The sequence below is a fragment of the Saccopteryx leptura genome, chromosome 5, assembly GCF_036850995.1.
Source record: "Saccopteryx leptura isolate mSacLep1 chromosome 5, mSacLep1_pri_phased_curated, whole genome shotgun sequence".
In the NCBI taxonomy this organism is placed as follows: domain Eukaryota; kingdom Metazoa; phylum Chordata; class Mammalia; order Chiroptera; family Emballonuridae; genus Saccopteryx; species Saccopteryx leptura.
The window spans coordinates 136,920,577-136,945,802 of NC_089507.1; the positions used below are offsets into that span (position 1 = coordinate 136,920,577).

The 25,226-nt window shown below is 44.6% G+C and overlaps 1 protein-coding gene across 2 annotated transcripts; it reads left to right on the plus strand.

Moving 5' to 3' along the window:
• Positions 1-1,586: 1,586 nt before the first annotated feature.
• On the plus strand, positions 1,587-24,961 carry ECHDC3 (enoyl-CoA hydratase domain containing 3). Of its 2 annotated transcripts, XR_010751537.1 has the most exons (6): positions 1,587-1,907; positions 5,104-5,225; positions 8,168-8,265; positions 13,580-13,780; positions 20,091-20,935; positions 22,451-24,961. XR_010751537.1 is itself a non-coding variant. In XM_066385089.1 (5 exons), the coding sequence occupies exons 1-5, from the start codon at positions 1,741-1,743 to the stop codon at positions 20,400-20,402; spliced, it is 900 nt and encodes a 299-aa protein (XP_066241186.1). In that variant the 5' UTR covers positions 1,587-1,740; the 3' UTR covers positions 20,403-24,961. The 2 variants fall into 2 exon arrangements, 1 of the variants encoding a protein (XP_066241186.1); XM_066385089.1 differs by having other exon boundaries at positions 20,091-24,961.
• The last annotated feature ends 265 nt before the right edge of the window (positions 24,962-25,226 follow it).

Here is a 25,226-nt window from a genome sequence, read left to right on the forward strand (position 1 = left end):
ATCAAATGTCAAAATAACCTGGAGATGTTTTCTCTGAACATATGTACCCTGATTTATCAATGTCACTTCGTTAAAATTAATAATAATAAAAAAAAGAAGGCAGGGACCAATCTGTTGTCACAGCATCACATTGGGCCATACGAAATTCTGGAAGGTGTTCAGGCTTATCTGCCCAGGCATTCTGTGCCACCTGGAATTTCATGACTCCCCTGCGGTTCTAACAAGGAAAATGAGCAAGCCTGCCTCTGTCCTAACTGGGGATCCCACCATTTCCACTTCTCCAGGAGGCTTTGGCACACTCCTTTCCCAAATCCTACACCAGTTGCCCTCCTCTGGCTTTTCCTACAAGCCCTGCTTGCCCTATTCTTCCCCAAAACCTGGGGGACCTTAATCTGGTTTCAGGCAGAAAGTCTTGTTCCTATTTATCAGTGCCCCTACCTCCAAATCTATTATGGTCTGTTTGGTGTTTTTCGAACCCTTATCTGCTGGGATTTTACAACTCAGAAACCAGACTCTTTCTTCCCTGGGGACAATGAATGAGAATACACCAGCTGCCTGAATGGAGCAAGGACCAAGGAAATGAAGTAGTGGTGGTGATCTCAATTGATATTTCAAAATATCCTTCTGAACATAAGTGTTCTGTCCAATTTTGAAGCTGAGAATTAAAGAAAGCCTCACAGGAACCCAATGTGTGACTATTTTAAGCCACTGTACAATCCCAACGGCCTCATTTTAGTATGCTTTTATGCAATTGTTATTCTTGCAAAACTTCTCAGTGTGAAAGGTGTGGAGTCTCCCCTAAAGACTATAAGATCTTTGAGGGCCAGACTGTATCTTCTGAGTGTCCTGCAACTCTCCAGTCTTTGAGAATTCAACTGTATTGTAAGTAATTAACTAGCAAATAACAACGAGAACATTCTCATCATACTTAAGCTTTTAATTGCAGAATATGCCTCGTCTCTTGGCATGTACTCTTAGATCCTTAAAAGGGCCTTCGCGTTCCCTACCATACATTTGAAAAACCCAAGAGATAGATGCAGATCCCAGGGCTTCTCAAGGGGGACATGAAGCGTTCAAAAGTCAATGCCTGAATAGGATAATACCTCACGTCCTGAGCTGTGATCATCTGTCCGGCCCGCGTGGTTTTCTGTGGGTAAGTGAAGTAACAAAGTGGCATCCATAAGTCATACCATTTACCATCTGATGTCATTCGTTTTCTAATCTAATCTAGGCAAACCACCACATTCTTGGTGTTGGTGCAGAAACCAATCCACTTCCCGCTTCTTTCAGACGCTGTTGTTGCTAAAACAAATAACCCGAGGAGAGAACTTGCAGGTGTCGAATCCCGGTCCTTTACCCTCGGCCTCACCCCTCAGGCCTCCAGGAGGCGGTGCGCCATTGGCCCGGCCAGGAGGAGTCGGGTCCGGGACAGCGCTGGGAGCCCGAGTTGAACGCATGGGGGGCGGGGCGCCTGGGGCGGGACTCAGGGTCCCGGTCCGGAAGGCGCGGGGGTGGGCGGGACCGGGGCGGGACCGGGGCGGGACTGCAGAGGACCCGGGGCTGGGTTGGTGGGCGGCGAGGGCGGGATCGGCCCCGGGCAGTCCTGTCCAGTGCTGGGCTTGGGAGTTCTGAGCCGGTTCTGCCCGCGGCCTAAGAGCTGCGCCAGGGTTCCCGCCAGCGCCCTTCCGAGCGCCCGCGGCCCTCGGGGCGTCCGGCCTTCGGGGCGCGTCTCTGGCCGCCATGGCGGCCGCGGGCTTGCGGGCCTTCGGCGCCAAAGTGCCTGACTGGCTCTGGCGCGGTCCGTGGGCTCCGCTTGCCTCCGGCTTCTGCAGCCGGGCACCTGGCGGGGTCCGGCGGCCAGAGCCGGGCCCGCAACTCACCGCCGCACGACAGCGGGACGGCATCAGGTCAGCGGTGGGGTCGCAGCCGACCTGGCCCTCCGGGAGCGGTCCGCAGGTTACGGGGCTGTTCCCGGGTGGGGTGGACGGCGGAGACACGGGGAGACAGATGGGCAGAGGAGGCCAGGCACCGCCCCACGCGGGGTCCAGCGAGGACTCTGGACCCCGGGTTATCCGGGACTGCGGAATCCGCCCCGCGGGGTGGTCCAGCGGGAGGGAATCGCGGGCACGGTGCTTATAGAGGTCCCATTCCCGGGCACAGTAGCGTTTGGGACCGCAAGAGGCCGCAGGATTTCAGGTGGGACTGCCTCGGCCGGCCCCACACTTTCCCTAAAGTTTAGGGCCTAAATCCTTAGTGTGGCCGAGCTAAGTTCTCACTGGACTCTCAGGCTCAGTGTGGGCAGCTCTGCCGGTGGCCCATGGCTGCTGCGGCCTTTGAGAAAGCCCTTCACTTGAGGGTTCTGGGCCTCACGAGCTTGATCTGGCTCCAAGGCCAGGTTAGGCTTAGCAGAGCTGCTGCTTGGCCCTCCCCCCGCAGTGCTGGGTCAATAAATAGTATGAAGGACACACGTACGAAGCTCTGCCCTTCAGCTCAACAGGTCAAAAACACTTAAAACCATACCTGTGCACCCAGTGGAAACTGGACGATTAAGTAAAGGTTGGTGGACCCCAATCCCATCCAGACCTCATGCTGTTTATCTGGCCAATCAAGGGCCCAACGGAGGCTCATGTTAGGATATCTAAGTATTTAAAAGTTACAAATCAAACTAACTGCTAAATATGTTTTCTTCTTCTGCCCTGAGGAGTAGGCCTTCATAAAAACCTTGTAGGCCCTGTTTGCATTTACCGTCCTCAGGTTCCCAGGACTCCCCCAAAAGTGGAGAGCCAGCTGCTGACCTGCACATAGGTCTGCAGACACCCCATCCACATTTCTATATTCTCTGTCCTCTCACCCACTATATACAACTCTTGGGGGCCTGCGGGTGCTCACTGCTCAGCCAGGAAACTCCAGGGTCTTGGATAACTGCAGCAGGGTTTGAAAGGGAAAGGTGATTCTGGGTGAGAAGATCCCATTATCCTTATGTCTCCTGCTTGCCTGGACAGGCACAGCTGGAACAGAACCCAGAGCAGGTGCCCCAAAGTACAGGGCCCAGGCAGGAGCCCGTCCTGCTTGTTTTCAAGGGCAGCTCTGCTTCTGCAAATCTGGTTCCATCTGGTCAGAAGCCTGACTTGTGGCATGGCTGCCAAATGACAAAAGGAGGCCTGGTTGAGTTCTCCAGAGTTAAATCTACTGCTCACAAAAACTAGGATATTTCAAAATGAATATCAAGTTAAAAAATACCCCCTAATTTTCGTGAGCAGTATATACGAATCAGAAAGGGAAGCTAGATGATTAGAATACCCTATCATAAATGCTGGGAATTGTGTAGTAGGAAGGAAGCCCCAAATCCAGCATGAATGCAGCACTATGTTAGTCACTGAGTAGGTGAGCTTGAACAACTCAGTCAAGCTTTGAGTGTTCCCTTTCAATGCTGTCCTTAGCAATGCCACTGTCATGCAGTGAGGGCCAGCTATGACTTGGGTACTGCTCTAGGCACCAGAGGGAGCTCTGAAGATGGCTGGCATTTAGGGAATAGAAAAAGGCTAGGAGCCCATGAAAGAAGTAGAGAAGGGCCAAAAAGCCAGGGGAGGAGGAATGTATTTCCAGAAGGAGAGCCTGATCCAAATGGCCACTGGGTTTGGTTCAGACAACTAGGACCTGCTAGGTGAGAATAGTTTTAGTGGACTGGCAGGGACAGAAGCCTGGTTACACTGGGCTGAAAAGCAAACTCAGCAACTTAGGGCACTCTGACAGGGTGTGTGAAGCGTGAGCCAAAGGACTAATGGGACACATGATCAGACTGCCATGCAGCATGGGCATTTGGGGGCTGGCATCTTTTTACAGTTTTGCCTAAGGCCTTAGAATTTAACTTAAGCATATGTCATAGATAGGATGGCAGCTTTTTAATTCTGCTACAGCAAGCACACTTAATATTTTACTGGAAGATTTATCAGCAGTTCTCTCACCACCATCTCCTGCCCTTCCCCAAATACAGGCTTCAAAGCATATCAGCTGCAGGTCATTTTTGTACTTAGGAGACAGCACGTATATAAGAAACAATGATGATTATCCCAGCCACCTAAAGATGGAAGCAAAGCTGAAATGGTAATCCAGAGGAAGTGGTATTGCACTGAAATTCAGTCATCAAAGTGGCTTTCCAGAAAAAGTGGCACAGGAGGCTATGGAGAATCTAAGCTGACACATGGCAGTAGGAGTCTCAGATTCAAAAAAGAAGGAAGAACACAGAAAACGTGGATGGAGACTGATGGGCAACCGATATAAAATATATCTGTAACAATAATCTGGTGTTTGGCTCGTAGCTTGTTCTTGATAACAGCAAAAATAAGACATTTCTGTATATAGGTGGTAAATAACAATACAGGTTATTTTAATCAGCATATTTAAAATAATGAGCAGGCCTTTGAATGCCAGCTTCTAGCGAGATGACATGTCCAAAAGAGCCCTTTTGCTTATGGTTCTGTCATTTTGTTCTTCACATATCATCCCATCATTCTCTGACAGCATGACTTAGTGTGCAGAATTACAGGATATCAGTATAAGTTGGAAAAATACTGTCGTATGTGTATGGGCAGCTGCATCATGGCTGTGCTCTTGTGTGGGGTGGATAGGAGGAGATTGGGAAAGATTTTCATTCTTGGCCCTTTTCCTGACCTAATTTTTTTCTGAAGAACAATGGGAAGAAGTAAGTTAGGGTGGCACTGTGTCAGATTCCTCTGGCTTCCACTGCTATCAGAAACTAAACTGTGCAGCCGCTCAGCATGAGCAGCAATGAATTTGGAATGACTCTGACCTGCCCTTTTAATGGAGGTGGCAGTAATGTTTCTGATGGCAAACCTGAAAAAAAAAAAAAAAGAGAGAAACAAATCAAGGAAAGAGGGAGAAACCCAGCCTGCATTTCAGAAGTCTCCTCATTTTGACTTAGCCATAACTCCAGAGTTGACAGGTCATCACAGTTGCCTCTAAGCAGCAGCAGCTCTCTTTTCTGGTATTTAAATAATAGCTCCCAAATTAGAAAGGAATTGCTGGGGTCCTCACTTGTTTTGACTGGTGCATGACCCAGTAATTATAAAATGTTCTTCGCAGGAATATTGTCTTGAGCAATCCAAAGAAAAGGAACGCACTGTCACTGGAAATGCTGAAATCTCTCCAAAGTGACATTCTTCATGAAGCTGAAAGCAAAGACTTGAAAGTCATTATCATTTCAGGTACTTATCTGATATCCATGCTCAGGGTTTTGCAGTACCCAAACAACTTTTCTCAAAATTCTTTGGTTAACTGAGGCATTCCTTCACTTAACAGAATTGTTTGGAAGCTTCTTTACAAGAACATTAATTATGAAAATACTCTTGTGTAGGGGGGCTTGATCCGAACACTATATTTTTTCATTAACATTATTTATTTATTACTAACACTTTTTTTTTTTTTTATTATTATTCATTTTAGAGAGGAGAGGGAGAGACAGAGGGAGAGAGAGAGAGGAGAGACAGAGAGAGAGAAGGGGGGGAGGAGCTGGAAGCATCAACTCCCATATGTGCCTTGACCAGGCAAGCCCAGGGTTTCGAACCGGCAACCTCAGCATTTCCAGGTCGACGCTTTATCCACTGCGCCACCACAGGTCAGTATTACTAACACTTTTAACTAAAAATTATAGTGAAGATTATTGTGCAGTGAAAAATGTGTCTTTTCTTTTTTGTCAGATACGAAACATTGCCTTACTTGGCCGCACTGGCTTCCCATCCAAATCAAAGAATTAATTTCCTCATGGACCTCATAAGATATATATTTAATCACTGATCCTTTGGGTAGCCTACCTAGTAGGCTGAGACCAGGCTGCTGAGGCATTTGATTGATCCCATCTTTCCTTCCTTTCCTTCCTTTTTTTCTTAAGTAAGAAGAAAGGAGGCATAGAGACAGACTCCCGCATACCCCCAACCAGGATCCACCAGGCAAGCCCCCTACCAGGCAATGCTCTGCCCATCTAGGCGTTGCTCTGTTGCTGGAAACTGAGGTATTTTAGCTCCTGAGGCCAAGGCCATGGAGCCATTCTCAGCACCTGGGGCCAACTTGCTCCAACTGAGCCATGGCTGAGAGAGAGAGAGAGATAGAGAGGGGGGGGAGGAGAAGAGAGAAGGGGAGGGGTGAAAATAGTCACTTCTCCTGTGTGCCCTGACAAGGAATCTAACCCAGGATGTCCATACACTGGGCCGATGCTCTACCACTGAGCAAACTGGCCAGGGCCACATCTTTTCTTTTTCTATCACACTTTCAAACAGTATCTGTAGTCTTCTTCAGTGGTGTCAGAAAGAGTGCCTTAGTTTGCTCATTTCTTTCCTTACTCTTTTCCAGTGAAAATTTTTACTGAATTATCTAGTGATGATGCTAGTAGTATAAATAATATCAGTGTCAGCATTTTAAAACATCCACAGGAGGCCCTGGCCAGTTGGCTCAGTGGTAGAGCATTGGCCCGGCATGTGGAAGTCTGGGCTTAAATTCCCAGCCAGAGCACACAGGCAAAGCGATCATCTGCTTCTCCACCCCTCCCCCCTCACTTCTCTCTCTCTCTCTCTTCTCCTCCCCTCAAGGCCCTAAAAAAATGGCTCCAGTTGCAATGGAGCAAGAGCCCCAGAATGGCAGAGCATTGCCCCCTACTGGGCTTGCCCATAGGAGTCTGTCTCTGCCTCCCCTCCTCTCACAAAAAAATGGATGATGCTCTGTGATATACTTTTTTTTTGGTAGAAATTAATCAGTATTTTTAGGGCAGATACTCAGAATGTTACCTTTTTATCTGTGGTTGAATATAAATTTTCAACTGTTTTGTGTGGTAAACTGAAAAGAAATAGGACAGATATTGTTCAGCGGCCATTAGGGGTGTTACCCAAATCTTCTAAACAACACAATTTCCTCACCTGTTTAAAGGGAATAATATTGCCTATCAGAAGAGCCACAACAAAAGGAAAATATGAGAAAGTGTTATCAGTGAATTACAGTTTGTTGTTAATGACAACAATAACAAAATCATATCCTCAGATCCCAGGTAAAAATTAAAAGGGTTCTAGCCTGTCCTGTGGTGGCGCAGTGGATAAAGTGTTGACCTCAGAACGCCGAGGTCACCAGTTCAAAGCCCTGAGCTTGCCTGGTCAAGGCGCATATATGAGTTAATGCTTCCTGCTCCTCCCCCTTTTCTCTCTCTCTCCTCTCTCTAAAAGAACTGAATACTATTTTTAAAAAAAATCTTTGAAAAAAAATAAATTTAAAAAATATAAAGGGGCTCTCTTCACATTCTTACCTTTCTTTTTTTTTTTTTGTATTTTTCTGAAGCTGGAAACGGGGAGAGACAGTCAGACAGACTCCCGCATGCGCCCGACCGGGATCCACCCGGCACACCCACCAGGGGGCGACGCTCTGCCCACCAAGGGGCGATGCTCTGCCCCTCCGGGGCGTTGCTCTGTCACGACCAGAGCCACTCCAGCACCTGGGGCAGAGGCCAAGGAGCCATCCCCAGCGCCCGGGCCATCTTTGCTCCAATGGAGCCTCGGCTGTGGGAGGGGAAGAGAGAGACAGAGAGGAAGGAGAGGGGGAGGGGTGGAGAAGCAAATGGGCGCTTCTCCTATGTGCCCTGGCTGGGAATCGAACCTGGGACCTCTGCACGCCAGGCCGATGCTCTACCACTGAGCCAACCGGACAGGGCTCACACTCTGACCTTTCTAATTGCAGACCCTATGGGTGGCCATTGTTTGTAGACTAAATGACAGAGATGCTGCCAAAGGCACAGTGGAGTCTGATGGACTGATGGGAGTCCATACTTTCAGGCCAGATCAAATCCAAAAACAAAACTGAAACAGAGGGACAACTCTGAAAGAAGTCCATTCGCTTTGGTTACTGAGCCCTCTTTTTGCATAATCACATGTATTCACTGGTTTCCACCACAAACCTTTTAAAGCACAGATGCCTCACCTTGAATTGTCATCACAAAATACTGGCTACTTTTCAATTTAACTGGAATTATTCTTATCAAATTAGGCCATTGACTTGTGTCTATGGCATCAATGCAATTGTTCAGTAAAGTTATTCGGTAGACAAGTAAATGACTTCCCAGCTCTGCTGTTTATACCATGTATTTTCTTTTCTCAACTGGAAACATTTGCAGCCGAGGGGCCTGTATTTTCTTCGGGGCATGATTTAAAGGAACTGACAGATGAACAAGGTCCAGAATATCACACTGAAGTATTTCAAACCTGTTCTGAGGTAAGCCAGGAGGATGGTTGGCACTGCAAACCCGAAGATTATAATTATACATATTAGATATTGAATTAGGCTTCTAGTTTACATGTAAGGTTTTATCTATGAGACCTAACTACTGTAGAACTCCTGAAACCTCTGTGGTAATTGGTGAATCCTTTATTCAAGCACCAATTTGGTTTAGACTTTTAAGAAGTGCCCATAGCGTGCTACTGATATTGTGATATGCCAAAGAAAGTGAAATCTATGCTGATATTGCTAGCTACGATTTCCACCTTTGTAGGTATGTCTTGGTATACATGGTTGTATAAAAGAAGTAAAGTGTAAAAATGTACATTTTTAGAGGGCAAGAACAGAAGATTATAATTAATTTTTTAAAAACTAAAACAACTCTTGTAATGAGAAAGAGAGCATTCATAAATGGAATAACAATAATGACTTTTTAATTTTTTAATTTTTTTGTATTTTTCTGAAGCTGGAAACGGGGAGAGACAGTCAGACAGACTCCCGCATGCGCCCGACTGGGATCCACCTGGCACACCCACCAGGGGCGATGCTCTGCCCACCAAGGGGCGATGCTCTGCCCCTCCAGGGCGTCACTCTGCTGCAACCAGAGCCACTCTAGCGCCTGGGGCAGAGGCCAAGGAGCCATCCCCAGCGCCCGGGCCATCTTTGCTCCAATGGAGCCTTGGCTGCGGGAGGGGAAGAGAGAGACAGAGAGGAAGGAGGGGGGGTTGGAGAAACAAATGGGCGCTTCTCCTATGTGCCCTGGCCGGGAATCGAACCCGGGTCCCCTGCACGCCAGGCCGACGCTCTACCGCTGAGCCAACTGGCCAGGGCTTAAATTATTTTTAAACCCCTCTTTCAACCGGCCTTTATAGTCATTATCTCCATGTAAGAAAATTAACCTCTTCATTTTCACTTCTGTCTCTTTAACCATATTAATTTTTTAAATTCATTTTTAATGAGGAGGCAATGAGAGAGAGAGAGAGAGAGAGAGAGAGAGAGAGAAGGGGGGAGGAGCAGGAAGCATCAACTCCCATATGTGCCTTGACTGGGCAAGCCCAGGGTTTTGAACTGGCGACATCAGTGTTCCAGGTTGACACTTTATCCACTGCACCACCACAGGTCAGGCTACTTTTTAACCATATTAAGAAGGGAAATTGCCAACATATATAAAGGAGGAAGAACAAAAAGTTTGAGATGGTTTATAAATATATCAAATCAACCCTGAATAATCAAAAATTAAATATAGAATCCAACTCTATGAAAAACACTGGTCATTTCAGGAGTATTTATTGAGCACCTGCTATATGTATGATACTTGCAAGATAGGGAAATAAAAGGAAAAAAGACTTTCCTGCCAATCTTAAAATGGAAATCTAGTTGAGAAACAAGATATATAAACAGTTTCATAACTTGACCCTGAGATAACTTAGCCTAATTTTTCACCATTCATGGATTTATTCATGCATTCATTTGGTCACTTATGATTCAACAAGTAGATAACAATACATACTGTGTAGACAAGACAGAAGTAAGCAATAGGGTCGGAGAATGGAAGGAGATTAAGATATCTTCTGACCATCGTTTGTTTTCCTTGCTTTTCCAGAAACACTTCTGGAGATCAGGTTATAGTTTTCTGATTTCATGGAGGGACAAATGGAAAAAGTGATTGACTTGAGGCCAGAGCTAAGACTTAGGTCATTTGTTTCACATTAGTGATTATGTAACATTCGGCTCCTGTGTTTGCCAAGGCTTGGTAAAAATTATTTTTCTATTAATACCCAATATGTTTGAACAAAGTAGAAAATCATTAAAGAGAATCAGTAGAGCCCTTCCATCCTCCTGAAAGGATCTTTTATCATTCTGCTGGAGGATCTTCATGAACTGGGATCTAAATGGGTACCAAAGGGCCACAGGGAGCCAGGACCTCTACAGAAGGTAAATACCAGGTTTCATGGGAGCTTCCAACTCCTGGATGCCTCCAGATCACCTAAAAATACCCAGTTCCTAAACAAGACCTCGCCCAGATGCAATCAAACAAGACTGAAAATGGATTGATTTCTTTAACATTTTTTCCTAGGAAAATCACGTTGTCTGAATAAATATGGGCACTATAAACTTGTGCAAGATTTCCATTTTCAAATGTAATCAACAGGCAGACTGGAACAGAATGAGCTATATATTTCATGTTGGGGTCATGCATGAGAAAATTTGATTTCAGGAAGGAAGATAGAAATATCTGAATTTGCTCAGTACCTAAAAATCTGTAACAGATTTGTTATAGACCACAAGTATGGCATGATTGTTAAAAATTAAAAAATCAGGACTAGGGCAAATTGAGAATGAGAAGTAGTACATGGTTATGGAAGAGTAATAGTAGCCTCTGTGAGCTGATGCGGCTGCTCTCACCAGACACCCATCCTTGTCTGTCTTCTTTTATACTGTTTGATGGTGGAAACCACAGTCCAGGAGATTCTTTTTCTCCCCAGATACCATCACAGAAATGACAATGGGACAGGACCTCTGGCTTTTGGATATAATGTAGAAACCTCAGCAATGCTTTTAAATAAGGCTAGGGCAGAGTTAAGTTTATGTTACATTTTAGAGTAGCCTGGACCCCCCCAAAAGTACTTTTTTTAGGAGGTAAATTAGGAGCAATAATTTTTTACTGTTAAGGGATTGATTATCTAGTTTCTTTGTTCTCTGAATTGCTCTCTAACTTTATTTAAATTTTTTGTAATTATAAAAGCTTATTATAGAAAAATTTGGTCCTGGCCAGTGACTCAGTGGATAGAGCATCAGCCTTGGCATATGGACATCCAGGGTTTGGTTCCTAGTTAGGACACACAGAAGAAGCAATCATCTGCTTCTCTCCCCTTTTCCCTCTTATCCCCCTCTTCCACTCCCGCAGCCAGTGGCTTGATTGGTTCAAGCGTGGCCCTGGGCACTGAGGATGGCTCAGTTGGTCTGAGCATGTCAACCTCAGGTGCTAAAAATAGCTTGGTACTTGAGCATTGGCCCCAGATTGGGTTGCTGGATGGATCCCAGTTGGACCCATGTAGGAGTCTGCCTATCACCCCTCCTCTCACCAAAAAAAAAATAAGTAAAATTGGCCAAACCTGTGGTGGCACAGTGGATATAGTGTTGACTTGGAATTCTAAGGTCACTGGTTTGAAACCCTGGGCTTGCTTGGTCAAGGCATATACCAGAAGCACCTACTATATGTTGATGCTTTCTGCTCCTTGTCCCCTTTCTCTCTCCTCTCTCTAAAATCTATAAACAAAATCTTAAAAAAAAAAAAGAAAAATTTGGAAATAAAGAATAAAAGGAAAATAATAAATTACTGATACCATACCATAATTATATCACCCAGAGAGAACTATAATTTTTAAATATTCACATTTCTTAGTAATCATTTTTCCACATGTATACATTTGAATATTCATTCATAGATATGATTGCATTGTATAACATTGAATGCTTACTATGTTCCAGGTAATATTTTGAATACTTTAGACATTAATTTATGTAATTCTTATGTTCTGTAAAATTGGTATTATTATTATACCCACTTCATAGATGTAAAGGCAGGATTGGGTAGCGAGTGAGTGATAGGCTAGGCATCAAACCCCAGCAACCTGGCTCTAGACTGCTATACAGGCCATGCTGATGTTTGTCAGGGAAAATTTCATTTTAATGAGACAACACAGCATTCCATGAAATGAATAGTCTCATCAACATAGCTGTTTTCTTATTTTTATATATTTATATTATTTATAGTCTTTATTATTATAGAGTGATGATTTGATGAACATCTTTGTCCAGACAGCTTTGTACCCTTTCACATCGTTTCTTGTTAGTATAATTCCTAGATCAAAGGCGTGTTTTTAATGTTGTTGAAATATACTGGATTCCCTATGTATTTTCCAACAGGCGGTATGAAATCCTAGCCTTTTGTAGGTGGCAGACAGGAGACAAACTGTTCAACTCTAATCACAGTCATCTGACTTTTCATAAGTAACAAGTTCATTGGGTAACAGGTGACACGCAGAGCTAATACAATTTTTTTTTTTGTTTTGCAGCAAGACTTCTGGAGATCTTGTGCATTCTTCTCCTTGTTACTATAGCTCATTGAGAATAGCTCTGTCACTGACTGCCCCCATTCTCTCTTAGGGTACATGAACCCCATAATCCACGAACGGTGTGAGATATGGGTACATATAAGTTGCATTTTTTCTATGAAGAGGCTCACTAGCAATCAGATTCTCAAAGGTGGCCACCTCCAAAAAAGTGTCAAAAGCCACTACTTTAGAAGATGATAGCATATCCTTAAATATAATATATAATTGGTTATATTATAATAAAGCTCACAAATCAAATGCTTATAAGGACCAAGGTAACTTCCTTGGGCAAAATCAATGAAGGTCATTTTTCTTTGAGTTGCCATCATAAAAAAGAGGCTATATGAAGCTTTTCTCTGCCTCTGCCCTTCCTGATCCCTACCAGGGTTCAAAGAGCAACCATTTATAAATTGAAGTTACCATAGCAACACAATCTGTCAAGTGTCATGAAGAGATGGAGAAATAAATTAAGTTATTTTGTAAGCTGCAAAAATAAGTTAAAGACTGATGAGGAAGAGGCTATCACCTGAGCCAGTTTTTGGCTGCCTTCTCTGTGCCAATGGTGCTGTTATAAGAATTATTTTGATGATAGCAGGGTGTTCCCCACCATTTTAATAGAATTAAGAGTATTCATAGTGGTAATTTGAGAAATAATTATAGAGAAATAGCCTTCCAGTTCCTTTCCATCTTAATTTTTCAAGGAAGTGCCAAATACCAGTTTCACACTTTTAACACCAGAGTTCCACACAGGCCCAATGAGAATAGAACTGCTCTCTAGGGATAAAACCAGCTTTGTACTCCTATGGGGCTGCTAGGGAAGCCGTCAGAGAGGGCACTGTAACCTGGAGGAGGCCAGGGCTGGGAGTCAGACAGATGCTGATTCAGACTCCACAGCCACCCCTGGCAGATCTTGTGGCCTTAGGCCAGTTTCTCCTCTAAGGGTTGCGCCCTGGTTATAACATAGTGTTCCTTTCTCCTGGGGTTCTCAGGAATCAAATGGCACAGTTCTGGTTCATAGTCAATATTCAATGCATGTTAGTTCTCTTTGGGCCTTCTTTTGACCTTTTTTCATAGAATCTGATACACTAATGGATATGAAAAGTGCTCTGGAAATAGTAAAGTCATATGAAGTAAACATTGATGTTGTTCCTCATTCTTAGATGGATGTGTAAGGAGTGTGTTTGCTCCTTCAGGTCATGATGCTGATCCAGAGTCACCCTGTCCCCGTGATCGCCATGGTGAATGGCTTGGCCACTGCTGCTGGGTGTCAGCTGGTTGCCAGTTGTGACATTGCTGTGGCCAGTGATAAATCCTCATTTTCTGCTCCAGGTGTGAACATTGGGCTCTTCTGCTCCACCCCGGGGGTGGCCTTGGGGAGAGCACTGCCAAGAAAGGTAACTTAACCTCCTACAGCCTTTTCTCTAGTGATAACCTTCCAGTGCACGTGAGGGCTAGGTCCAGAATTCACTTATTAAAGTACCATTGAGTCAGGAAATTGTACAGAAAGCATAGCTGCCTGGATGTGCTGCAGTCCTTCTAACGTCTGTGTCGGGGAGGGAATAAGCAATCCTCGCAGAGCGCTTTGCTTTGTGAATCACGCATTTCCCTTAATACAGATAGTTAGGGTTTTGAATTCTTTTGTTTGTTTTCATAAAGGCACACATTTTTTGTGATCTTACTTGAAATGCAGTTGAGACTCAGTTTTGCAACACTGAAATGTTGCCCGTGAGATGTAAAAGCATAGTGACATATGCCAATATCAAGAGGCTAGGATACAAGAGTCACTGGCTTATTGTTTTGCTGACAGTCTGTCTTGTTCTAGAAAAAATTCAAAATAGCTGCTATCCTGAGTGTGTCAGCTTTACGATGATTATATTTCAGGAGCATGAACAGCCTGTGCCTGGTATGTTGAAGCTGCCCCAGGAGCCATATTGTCAAAGTTGTTTTGTCATTGCTAACCAAAGTGAAATCTGTTTTCTTTTTTTTTTCTTTTTTTTTTAAATTTATTCATTTTAGAGAGGAGAGGGAGAGACAGAGAGAGAGAGAGGAGAGATAGAGAGAGAGAAGGGGGGGAGGAGCTGGAAGCATCAACTCCCATATGTGCCTTGACCAGGCAAGCCCAGGGTTTGGAACTGGCGACCTCAGCATTTCCAGGTCGACGCTTTATCCACTGCGCTGCCACAGGTCAGGCGAAATCCGTTTTCTTTACAAAGCTTTCTCTCTTCCTATATCAGTATAATATTTACTGAACGTCTCTTACATAGGAATCAGTGGTTTCCTTGTTCTGGAAAAAAATATATCCTCATTCTCAATTGGAAATCTCTTTTAAAAAATGGGGGGAGGATCATATACCATAGCAGGTAGAGGACTAAATTGCTTTCTAGAATATCATGTCTATTTTAGCATCTACTACAAAAATAAGCAGTTGTTCATAAGCCTGAGGCACAAAAGAAATGAGACCCAAGGGAAATCAAGCCATAGGACCAAGACAGTTAGGGAAATACTCCTTTCTTTCATGGTGCTTCCTCATTAGTTTTTCTAGAGGTATATTTTTGAAGGGATTCTGAGTACAGATATCTACAAGCACACACACACATGAAAACTGACTGAACGTGGACTCTGCAACTGCAGAAAGTGACCTGTCAAACACAGAGCTTGCTCAGCCCAAGGGGGTGTTTGGTTATTTTTTAAAATACTTTATTTATTGATTTTTAGAGAGAGGAGAGAGAAAAAGGGAGGAGGAGCCCAAACCATCAACTTGTAGTAGTAGTTGCTTCTCATATGTGCCTTGACCTGGCAAGCCAGAGGGTTTGAACCAGTGATCTCAGCATTCCAGGCCGATGCTTTATCCATTATGCTACCACAGTTCAGGCCCAAGGGGGTGTTTTGATCCTATCAGGATACACTTTTACATTAAGTGTGTGTGTGTGTGTGTGTGTTCCCTACTTTGTGTGGTACTTTAAATTAAAATGCATTCATTATAAATATATTCTCAGAGCTTATTAATAAAGCTATCTTATAAGCAAATCAAATCATGAAGACTTTTGTATAATAAAAGGTCTAGTTAGCCTATCTGTAGCTATTCATCTTTGACACTTTGGAAGGTTTCATATAGAGACATTGAAACCTTTAAATCATGATTGTCCTACTCTCAGAATAAGAATCAATTCTCCAAACAAATTTTAAAATCAAGGATCATAATTGAGTCCTAAAAACTTAAACATTATATTATATTTATCAAATTTTAAATTAGTTTTTAAGCAGAAAGAGAGGGAAGATGTGGCAAATTCAGGACTTAAGTTTCCAGGAAGCCCAGTCATCAGAACCACCTTGCATAACTGTCCATCATGAGAAATTAAGGAGCAGGATATTGTAAGACCAGAGTAACTTTTTTCCCCCACAGAAAGTTCTGGCAGTGCCAGGCCCACTCATAAGACGGGCAGAGAACCTCCATTATTGTACCACTCAGATCCCTGATCTGTGCTCTTCCTGGCTCGGTCCCCAGGAGGCCTCTGAGTCACTAGAGTCAGCTGAAACAGTCTTGTTTTGAAGTCTTCGAAGTTTTCTCCTAGTCACCCATCTGAACCAGAGTGGTTCAGAGTTGTAACAGATGTCCTTGCACGTGGGGCTCATAAATGTTGGGCTACTTGGAGGCATGAAACAGAGATATGGTTTCGGGTCAAGACAGATCAGCTGGAATCACAGTAATGAGAATGGGAATTTAGTGGAATGAGAAGCCTGGTGGCACTTCAGACCTTTGCCAGGTTTCTGGACTATGGATCATACCTGGGTGGCCCCCTTTAGGAGGAAAACTGGGACTCACAAAAATCTAAACCTGAACAAAATCCACCTACCTGTTGTCAGTGCGTGATTGCACTCACAGGAACGCATTCATACATCAACTGTGTGTGGGTGCTGGGCACGTGCCCGGTGCACATCCACTGGGAGGCGAGCAGGTGCTTTTGCAAACTGGCCTAGTTAGGAAGCTGGCCGGTTTGCAGGCTAAGGTCACACATGTGGGTCACCACTACCCTCTGCTGGTCATCTCAGCTGTGCCACTGGGAGAGATAATGATGGCATTGGAGCCCTTGTGTTCAAACCAGTCTGAGGCTGGGCATGAATAAGTTTCCATGCTTGTAAAGTGTTTTTCTCCTCTGGTGTGAGTAAAATGATGTATCTTCATTGCACCATATAAACAACAGCTCAGCTGTTCCCCTCCCCTATCAAAGTTACCCTTGTTCAGAAATTTGGAGTAAGTGCCTCAAGCAGTTGGCATCACAGAACACTGAGAAGATCCGGACCCCACATCCCAGAGGAGTCATTTCTCTGTGGTGCGAACACTTGCTTCCACCTATTTACCCATGGTAACTTGTGTATCTGTAAAATCTTGTCTCAGTTGCCCAATTAAATCAGAGTAGAGCTTCCAAACTGGAAAGAAAGTTACGGGCAGCTAGTGTACAGTTCACCAGAAAGCCTGTAGGAATGCAGGGTCTCAGGCCCGCCCAGCTCAACTGCATCAAAATCTGCATTCCAACAGTGATTTGTGTCGCTGTCAGAGTTGAGACATGTGGCCTCAGAGCCTTTGACAACATACAGCTCAGCCCCCTAACTTACTTCTCAGGTTTCTCAGCCCCCTGATCCGTCAGCTGCGTTCCCCTCTGAGTCCTCCAGCATCCCAGCCCCTGATACTAACACGCCGCTGCTACCAACTGGTTCCTGTCATAGGTCTGACAAGGGGATCTGGAAGACCCCTCTGCTTTAAATAATTACCCTCTTTCACAGGCCATAATTCCTAAAACAGAACATTAGAGACTCATACAAATTTACAGCTGGAATAGCAGGTGAATAATAACCACTGCACTTATTAGGTACCTACTGTGTTCCCAGCATTGTTGTATAAGCTATACACATATTTTCTCTAACCTCACAATTCTGCAGGAATATGGTGGTTTTATACCTGTTTTTCAGAGGAGGAAACAGACTCAGAGGCATTAAATTGTTCCCTAAGGCCTATGGGTAGTAAGTAGCCTCGGGAATCCAGATAAAATTCCCACTACCTTGGAAGTGAACCTAGGCTTCCAGTCCTTTTTGTTGTTTTTAATGCAAATAGCCCAGGAAGAGGAAGTATTAAATCACCAATTTGTTAGGGGAACCCAAAAAGTGCCCTCTAAGATGCAACAAGAATTGATTAGGAGAAAGGAGGTATTTTCTTCTCTCTCACCTGGTTTCAGGGGCCCACTACTTAGAAACTTAAACAGTAAGTAGATTGTGCTGTTGCGCTATAAAATAAACTTTCCCTTTTTCTTGGGAAAGTTACCCCGTTATCTAATATGCCTGAGTAAAGGTCCCCATAAATCAACATGGTACTAAACAGTATTACCCCACTAGGCAGATGAGGACATTGGGTCCCAGAGAGGCATAACCTCGGCAAGGTGACTCAGGAAGCTGCAGGTAGGCCAAGAACTCAGTCCAGGCCTCTGCCCTAAGCCTATTCCAGTCCAAACTTTTATCATGAGCAGCTTTAATCCCGTTAAGATCTCCTCAGTCTTCTGGACAGAGGGAGAGGTGCCAGGACAGCAGAAGTCTTATGATTGAGAAACCATTTAATTCGGTGGTTCTCAATAGGGAACCATATTGGCCCCGGGGACATTGGCAATGGCTGGAGCCGTTTTTGATCATCACAAGCTGGGGGTGGGGGATATGACTGGCACCCAGTGTGCAGAGGCCAGGGTGCCACCATGCACAGGACCACCTCTCAGAAAATGTTATCTGGTTCAGAATACACAGTGGCACTGAGATAGAGAAACTATGATCTCAATGCTCTCTCACCTGAAGTGCCCCACTGCGTAGGAACTTAAACAGTAAGTGAAGATTGCGCTAACGCAATGGATCTTATGTATAGTTTAGGCTCTTCCTATCTCTCACTCCCTAAACCACCCACTTTCATTGGCCCAGAACAACAGTAATTTGTTTAGCTCATAAATCTGCAATTTGGACAGGGCTCAGAACTCTGTTAGGAAAGATTCTCTCAGCTCTACAATGTCTGTGGCCTTAGCTGGGAAGACTGGAAGATGGGGAAGTGATAGCTGGGGGCAGTCAGCAGCATTGTTCACTCCTGCCTCTGGCTGTTGAGGCTGCCTCTCAGTGGAACTTGGCTTAGTACAGTCTCTCAGAGCAAAGCAGCCGGTTCTCGCTGAGCTACTAAGGGAGAGAGCCAGATGGAAGCAGTATCACCTTTGACCCAGCCTCTAAAGCAGCAGTTCTCAACCTGTGGGTCGTGACCCCTGTGTTTTGGTCGTTCGACCCCCGCCGGGGTCGCGACCCACAGGTTGAGAACTGCTGCTCTAAAGTACTATAGTGTCACCTCTACTATACTGTTTGCCTTCATCCATTCATTAAATCACTTATCGATAAATATTTAGTAGGTTGCCTGCTATATGCAAGGCACTCTTCTGGTGCTAGACATAGAAATGAATAGAACAATAACAAGTTTACATGCCAGCAAAGGAGATAATACAATAGACAAATAACCATGTAAAGCATATAGTTTGTTAAATGATAAAAGTACAAAGGATTAAAATACAACCAGAAAGAGGGATACTGCTGAGGTTGGATTTGCAATTGTAACAGGGTAGTCATGGAGGATCTCACTGATGAGGTGACATGTGAGCAGAGACCTGAGGGAGATGAGGGGACATGCCAGGACAGGGCATTGCAGGCCGAGAGAATGGCAAGGACTGAGGTAACAGCATGTTCAAGCAAAGATGCCAGCTGGGCTGCAGGAGAGTGAGCAAGGCGACGGGGAGGAGCAGCACTGTTTCTTGTACACTAGAAACCCCTTTCCTAAATCACAAATTTGAGTTTTGAGAAGCTGGGATTTGCAGAATACAGAATTGAGGCACGATATGTGGCCAGAGATAGAACCGAGGAAACTAGAGCATGTGGAAGGTGCACTCCCCCTTTCTGCAGGCCTGGAAATTCTGGGGGGGGGGATCATGGAAAGAGGGCGTCCTCTCCTTGTAAGTTAAAACCACTCTAGGTCCAGCCTGATGTGTGGTGGTGCAGTGGATAGAGCTTGGACCTAGAATGCTGAAATTGCTGGTTCAAAACCCTGCCCAGGCTTACCCAGTCAAGGCACATAGGAGAAGCAACTACTATAAGTTGATGCTTCCCGTTTTCCCCCCACCCCCACTCCTGCCTTTCTCTCTCTCTCCTCTCTCTAAAATAAATAAATAACATGCTAGGTCCCTTAATCTGTCCCTGGAAGACATTTCCTTTTACCTGACCCCTTCTCTGGGAGCCAGAGGCTGCTTTTTCAAATTAGACTGAAGGGGTAGCTTCTCTGAACATTCTTTTTCTTCTGGAAAGTAGCCACTGCACTGGTTGGTGGGAGGCGATGGGCCTTGCAGCTGCGACATTTGTAGTTTTAACCTTTAAGATGTGGCTGCTGTCCTGTGCTTAGCCCCAGAAAGAGGCAGCTCAAATCTCCTGTCTTTGCAGGGCTGGGAACGGAGCAAGAGGACATGGAGAATCCCTTCCTCTCCTTGCTTCTGGAAAGATCCGAGCTGTTCCTGATAGCTGGGCTGCAGCTGTCAGGAAGTCAGATATCGACCATCTCAGCAGAGTGAAGTGTAGGGGCAGGGACTTAGGTGGCAGTGGGTCAGAAGGGAAGTCTTTAATAATCGCCTGTGTTTCCTCCCCCAGGTCGCCTTAGAGATGCTTTTTACTGGGGAACCCATTTCTGCTCAGGAAGCCTTGCTCCATGGACTGCTCAGTAGAGTAGTGCCAGAAGAGCAGCTGGAGGAAGAGACCATGAGAATTGCCAGAAAGATTGCCTCCTTAAGCCGACCTGTAGTGTCTTTGGGCAAAGCCACCTTCTACAAGCAACTGCGCCATGACCTTCAAATAGCCTACCACCTCGCCTCTCAAACCATGGTGGACAATTTGGCCCTGCAGGATGGGCAAGAGGGAATCAAGGCCTTCATTCAGAAGAGAAAACCCATCTGGTCACATTGAGGTGGCCATATTAGAGGGATGGAAGGCAAATGAGCCCTAGTGAGCAGGGCTCAGGACACCGCCCTCCCCCTTTTGGTCCCCAACCACCACTACTGCCTCATGACTAACAGAAGACCGACTGCTTCTGACACATTAGTAATGGTTTCACTGCATGGGGTCTGTATTAAAAGCCATGATTCCATGGGGAAAGGATGAAATGGAGAGTCAAAGGAAATGCTGATTTAAGGGGAGTGAGCACCTAAGCTGGGCCAGCTATACTAGAAATCTTGGAATTTGATATACTTCTTCATGGGACCTTAAGGGAGAGATCACCCTGACATGGGAGAAGGTGATGATAAAATGAGGTGTGAAAGAGGTTGCCAACCTGCCTCTGTTAATAGACATGTTCCCCAGACATGTAGGTAGTTCTGGTTGCTCCAGACATGTGAACTATTTCCAGTTTCCATGAGATGTTCTCCACACTGAACACCTTTGTCCTATTGAAAACTAATCATGCCTATGGCTTTGGAATAATCTTATATGACTTTAAAAAAGTAAGTATTTTAAAGAGAGTGATAATTTTATCTTCCTAACCAGACTGTAAGCTGTCTGAGGGGGAGAAAAAAAGCTCCTAGTTCTTTGTATGTCCATACTATAGACCTGCAGCAGGTGCCTGATATTTCTGTAGTGAATGTCCCTGGCCATCAGAGCTACTGCGAAACTGGGGCCCTGGGCTAAACCTGAGGATGAAAACATCAGGAGAGGTGGGAATAATGCAGAACACATGTCCCACCCACTAAAAATCACCTGCTCTCAATATGCTTCCCACTCTGCTCTGCTTCTGGTGAGAATCCACAGTAGCATCAGGCAGGTGAGTCCCCCGCTGAGGGCTTGGATTAGGACCTAAACACATTTCTTTCTGGCTTTTGGTTTAATATGGCCCAACAAATGTTCTCAATCTCTTGTCAAGATTTCCCAATTTATCTTACCTAAGAGTAAAATGTGGCCCTAATGTGGTTAGTACTACAGCCAAAGATAAAAAACCATGTGGCTCTAACCAGTAGTTCTCACTCAGGCCAAGCACTCCTTGGTATGGATGTGTTTTTATAGGTTTCTACTGAGATTTGCATTTGATTTTCTTTGCCAGTTTAGAAAGTTAAAAAAGTGTTTTCTTAGAAAGGAAGAACTTGTTCTTAGACTAGCCCTCCTGAGTAGAAAGCTCCCTGGAGCTACCATCTGCCAGACACTGGCATGTGCTGCAGTCTCCAGTCTCACCACAACCCAGCGGTCCTACAGTGGTCTCCATCTCACCTGTGAGTAGTTGAGGCCCACCTGGTCCCAGGTCAACCAGCCAACATTGGGTAGAATGAAGGTTCCAAACTCCATCGGCCTGATAAAGCCATCCATGCTCTTTCTCTTGGTCACGCTGTGTCATGGGGAGGCCAGCCCAGAGCAATGACTTTCCTGCTCCATGGCAGCTCTCCAATCAAAATAATAGACCAGGTACTCCTTGCTACAAAACTTTGCCAGTGTGCAAGGGACATCAGATTTGAATTATTGGAAAACCACTGATGGAGTTTTTACTACATAGCCAATAGAACTGGCTGCTGTTCTAAACTAGGCCATGAAGGACGGAGCTGTCATGGTCTGCTGAAAGCAATGCTGTCAGTGGACCCTTAACTGCATTTCCTCTCCAGGTGTCCTGCTGTGGCAGTCACCGTTTGGCAGTTGCCAGATCACACAATGTAGAAGAGATGGTGTTATAAAATCTCTGGGCTTTCGAGAAAGTAACAAAGCCTTTTCACACGTTTGGCAAATGAAAAGCAAAAGTTACCTCTCCAGTGTCTGTGAATATAGGATATCCTCAAGCCATGAAGTCCTGGGGCCTCTGGGCTGTCTTCCCAGCCTGTGAGCTGATGTGCCCTCAGGGAGTAGCTATAAATCTTAATAGTTTTCTGTGCATAAAATAATCCAGAAAGAAAGTCTGCTACCCACTCTCTGATGTCACATAATTAATCCCAAGACTAATATAAATTTGGGGTTAATTTGAATCTGCTTCCTTCCTCTAGGACTTCGAGAGAAAATTTTCTGATCACCACATGTGATGATAGCCTTTGGAAAGTCTACTGTGTTTGTCTTTCCCTGAACCATTTTACTTCCCAGGGAGCTTTGCTGAGCTCAGCCCAGCAGACCTCTCCCAGCAGTGCAAGAGCTAGAAAGTCAGTGAAACAGGTGTTCACTTCTGCTCACCTGGGCAAGACATTGTTCCGAAGGCTGGCTTGAGCCCTGAAGAATATAAACCAGTGGAATGACTGATAAACTTTACACCAGAGATCCTAATGATTTAATGAGCTCAAGCTCCTGACAGAAAGCCCTATGCATTAGCTATTCCTGTCCCTGTCATCCAGGAGGTTCAGAGAGGTTAAGGCCTTTGCCATGGTGAAGCCAGCATATGGGCATGGACCTGTATGGTTCTGAAGCTGTGCTCCTCACTACCACACTATATTCTCCCAGCATACCAAGAAGATTGCCATTCAGGCCTGGAGAGAAAGACGACCAGTGCGTTCAAAGGCAGCCAGTCAGAAACGGCACAGCTGATGCAACACAGTTTTGCTTACCAAAGAGGGTTCAGGAAAAGCACAAATTTGAACACAAAGAGCTCTGGGTCCCGGGTTAGCCATCAGCTATCTGTGTCACAGTGTGCAAATGATGTGACTTCTCAGCACTCAGTTTCCTGGTCATAAAAATGACACCATTGGACACTTTTTTTCTTAGTTCTGACATGCCCTGTTCTACAATACTGTTTGGAAACTTGAAACAGGAAGCTTTTGTTTAAGGAAAATGCCCGTTTACAAATGGAGAATATGGGCATGTTATTTTTACATTGAAAACACCTGATTACATTTGAGGAGGAGAAATCCATCACAGACACTCAGAGGTGTTCAGGCCACACCAGCACCTTCTGATGTCATGGCTAGGAAGACCCTACCCCAGGTGGATGTCTATCAGAAATGGCAGTTACCCTTTTTTCTGGGTGCATTACTCAACCAGTGTCTGTGTGAGCCACCGTTTCCTCGCTCCTCCTCTGAAAACCCACCATGTTAAGAGTAGCATTTCCAAAGGGTGGCCAGCCCATGGATGAGCACTGCCGGGAGCCTGTTAGAGTCTTCCAGCTGACAGGTTTCAGGTTCTTCCTCCACCCTTGATATTCAAGCATTTGGAAGCCCCACCTCCTGCTATAGTAAACATCAGAATATACCCATCTTCCACAGTAAATGTAGTTCTAGTTAGGGAAGAGAATTATTTGCTCTTAATATTTTTAGAAATATTTAATTAATTAACGATGATTATTTCTGGGCAATCATCCAGGAGGCAAGAGTTAAATTCAACATTATTTTGAAGTTGACGTGTTACATTTAATAAAATATTAAATTTCATTCTTGCAAGGGTTTTTCTTTCATATAAATCAGCTCAAACTTATTTTTCAGGTCCCAAACAGAGGACCGTAAAGAGCTGCAGGCTGTGCAGGCCATGTGCTTGCAGCCTCAGATGAATAGCTCAACCCACCCCGGCTTTAGGGGAGGTTGCTCTCCCATCGGGAAGTGGAGAGGAGGGGAAGCAAGAACTGAATCAGGTGCTATGAGGTGTCTTTCCCCAGCATGCGGCCTTCAGACCTCCTTATTGATTTTTTATTGATATTTCTTTCAAAGCTCCCTGTCCTGCCCAGGAATGTTTAAGCACAAACCCACAAAATAATTTGCAAGAAAAATTTTTACACATTTAAGAAATATTTCCATTTTATGTTGTATGTTTTCAATATTTACCTAACCAAATTTCTGTATGGAAATGGTCATTTCAGTTTCAGACATTTCTAGGAATTTAGAAAAAGTAAAACAGTATTGGTCAAAGTAGAGTGTGGATGAGAGCTTACCAATCTTAGGTTTACGTGGTGATGGCTCTGTGCCAGGCCCTGTTTAAGCATTTTGCAGTTATTAATACTTTAGTCTTCACAAAGGCTCTGCGAGTAGGTTTTATAAACTCCCTTAAACAGATGAGAAACAAAAACACAAAGACATTAAATGATTTGCCTATCTTCATACAGCAAATACGAAGCATGTTCTTTCTACTCAGATGTTTAACTTTCTAAAGCTGATTTAGAAAATGTGGTCTGAGAATTTTAAAGGCCTATCAGTGTCCTATAGCCTGCACTGGGGAGCAGGGCTTTAAGGCCAGGCAGTCTAGCTCTGGAGCACAGGCTTGTGATTTCTGTCTGCACTAGGCACCCTGCTGTCCCTCTGACCTGCTTGTAGGTGGCCACCACATTGCATCACTTTGCAGATAACTTCTGTTCTGCATGAAGCACATTAAATTATTATTTTTAATTGTTTCACATTATCATCCTTCCTGCCCCCCCCCCCCAACAAAAGTGTGCATTCCTGCAGGGCCACATCAATCCCTATTCATTTCTTAAATTCGAAGAGTCTAGATTCTGTCCAACATAGAGCAGAGCTGTTAGATCCAGTTCAATGTGGCCAGGGTACACACCCCTGTACAGGCTACATAATACAGATTTTTTTTTTAATCCTCAGACCGTATTTTGTAAATCAGTTTCGGAAAGTTAAATGGCTGAGCAGAACATGAGTTAAATCAGCATTTTCTTTGTAGGGGGGGAATGGTAATCATCTCTATGTAAATGTAGGTCAGTATGAGGAAGTCACACTGCTCCCTTGGATGAAATCAGACCCAGCGTGTTTTCCTTCTGTAAAGCATAGTAGGAGCATGTTTTGTTATCCAAAAGATTGCACTTCTGGTGATTAAATGTTCTTCACATAGAGAGAGATGTGC

Coding starts and splice junctions, on each gene's coding strand:
- ECHDC3 (XM_066385089.1), top strand. CDS start 1,741: ATGGCGGCCGCGGGCTTGCGGGCCTTCGGCGCCAAAGTGCCTGACTGG. Junction 5,226..8,167: donor GAAAGTCATTATCATTTCAG/GTACTTATCTGA, acceptor AAACATTTGCAG/CCGAGGGGCCTGTATTTTCT. Junction 13,781..20,090: donor GGAGAGCACTGCCAAGAAAG/GTAACTTAACCT, acceptor TTCCTCCCCCAG/GTCGCCTTAGAGATGCTTTT.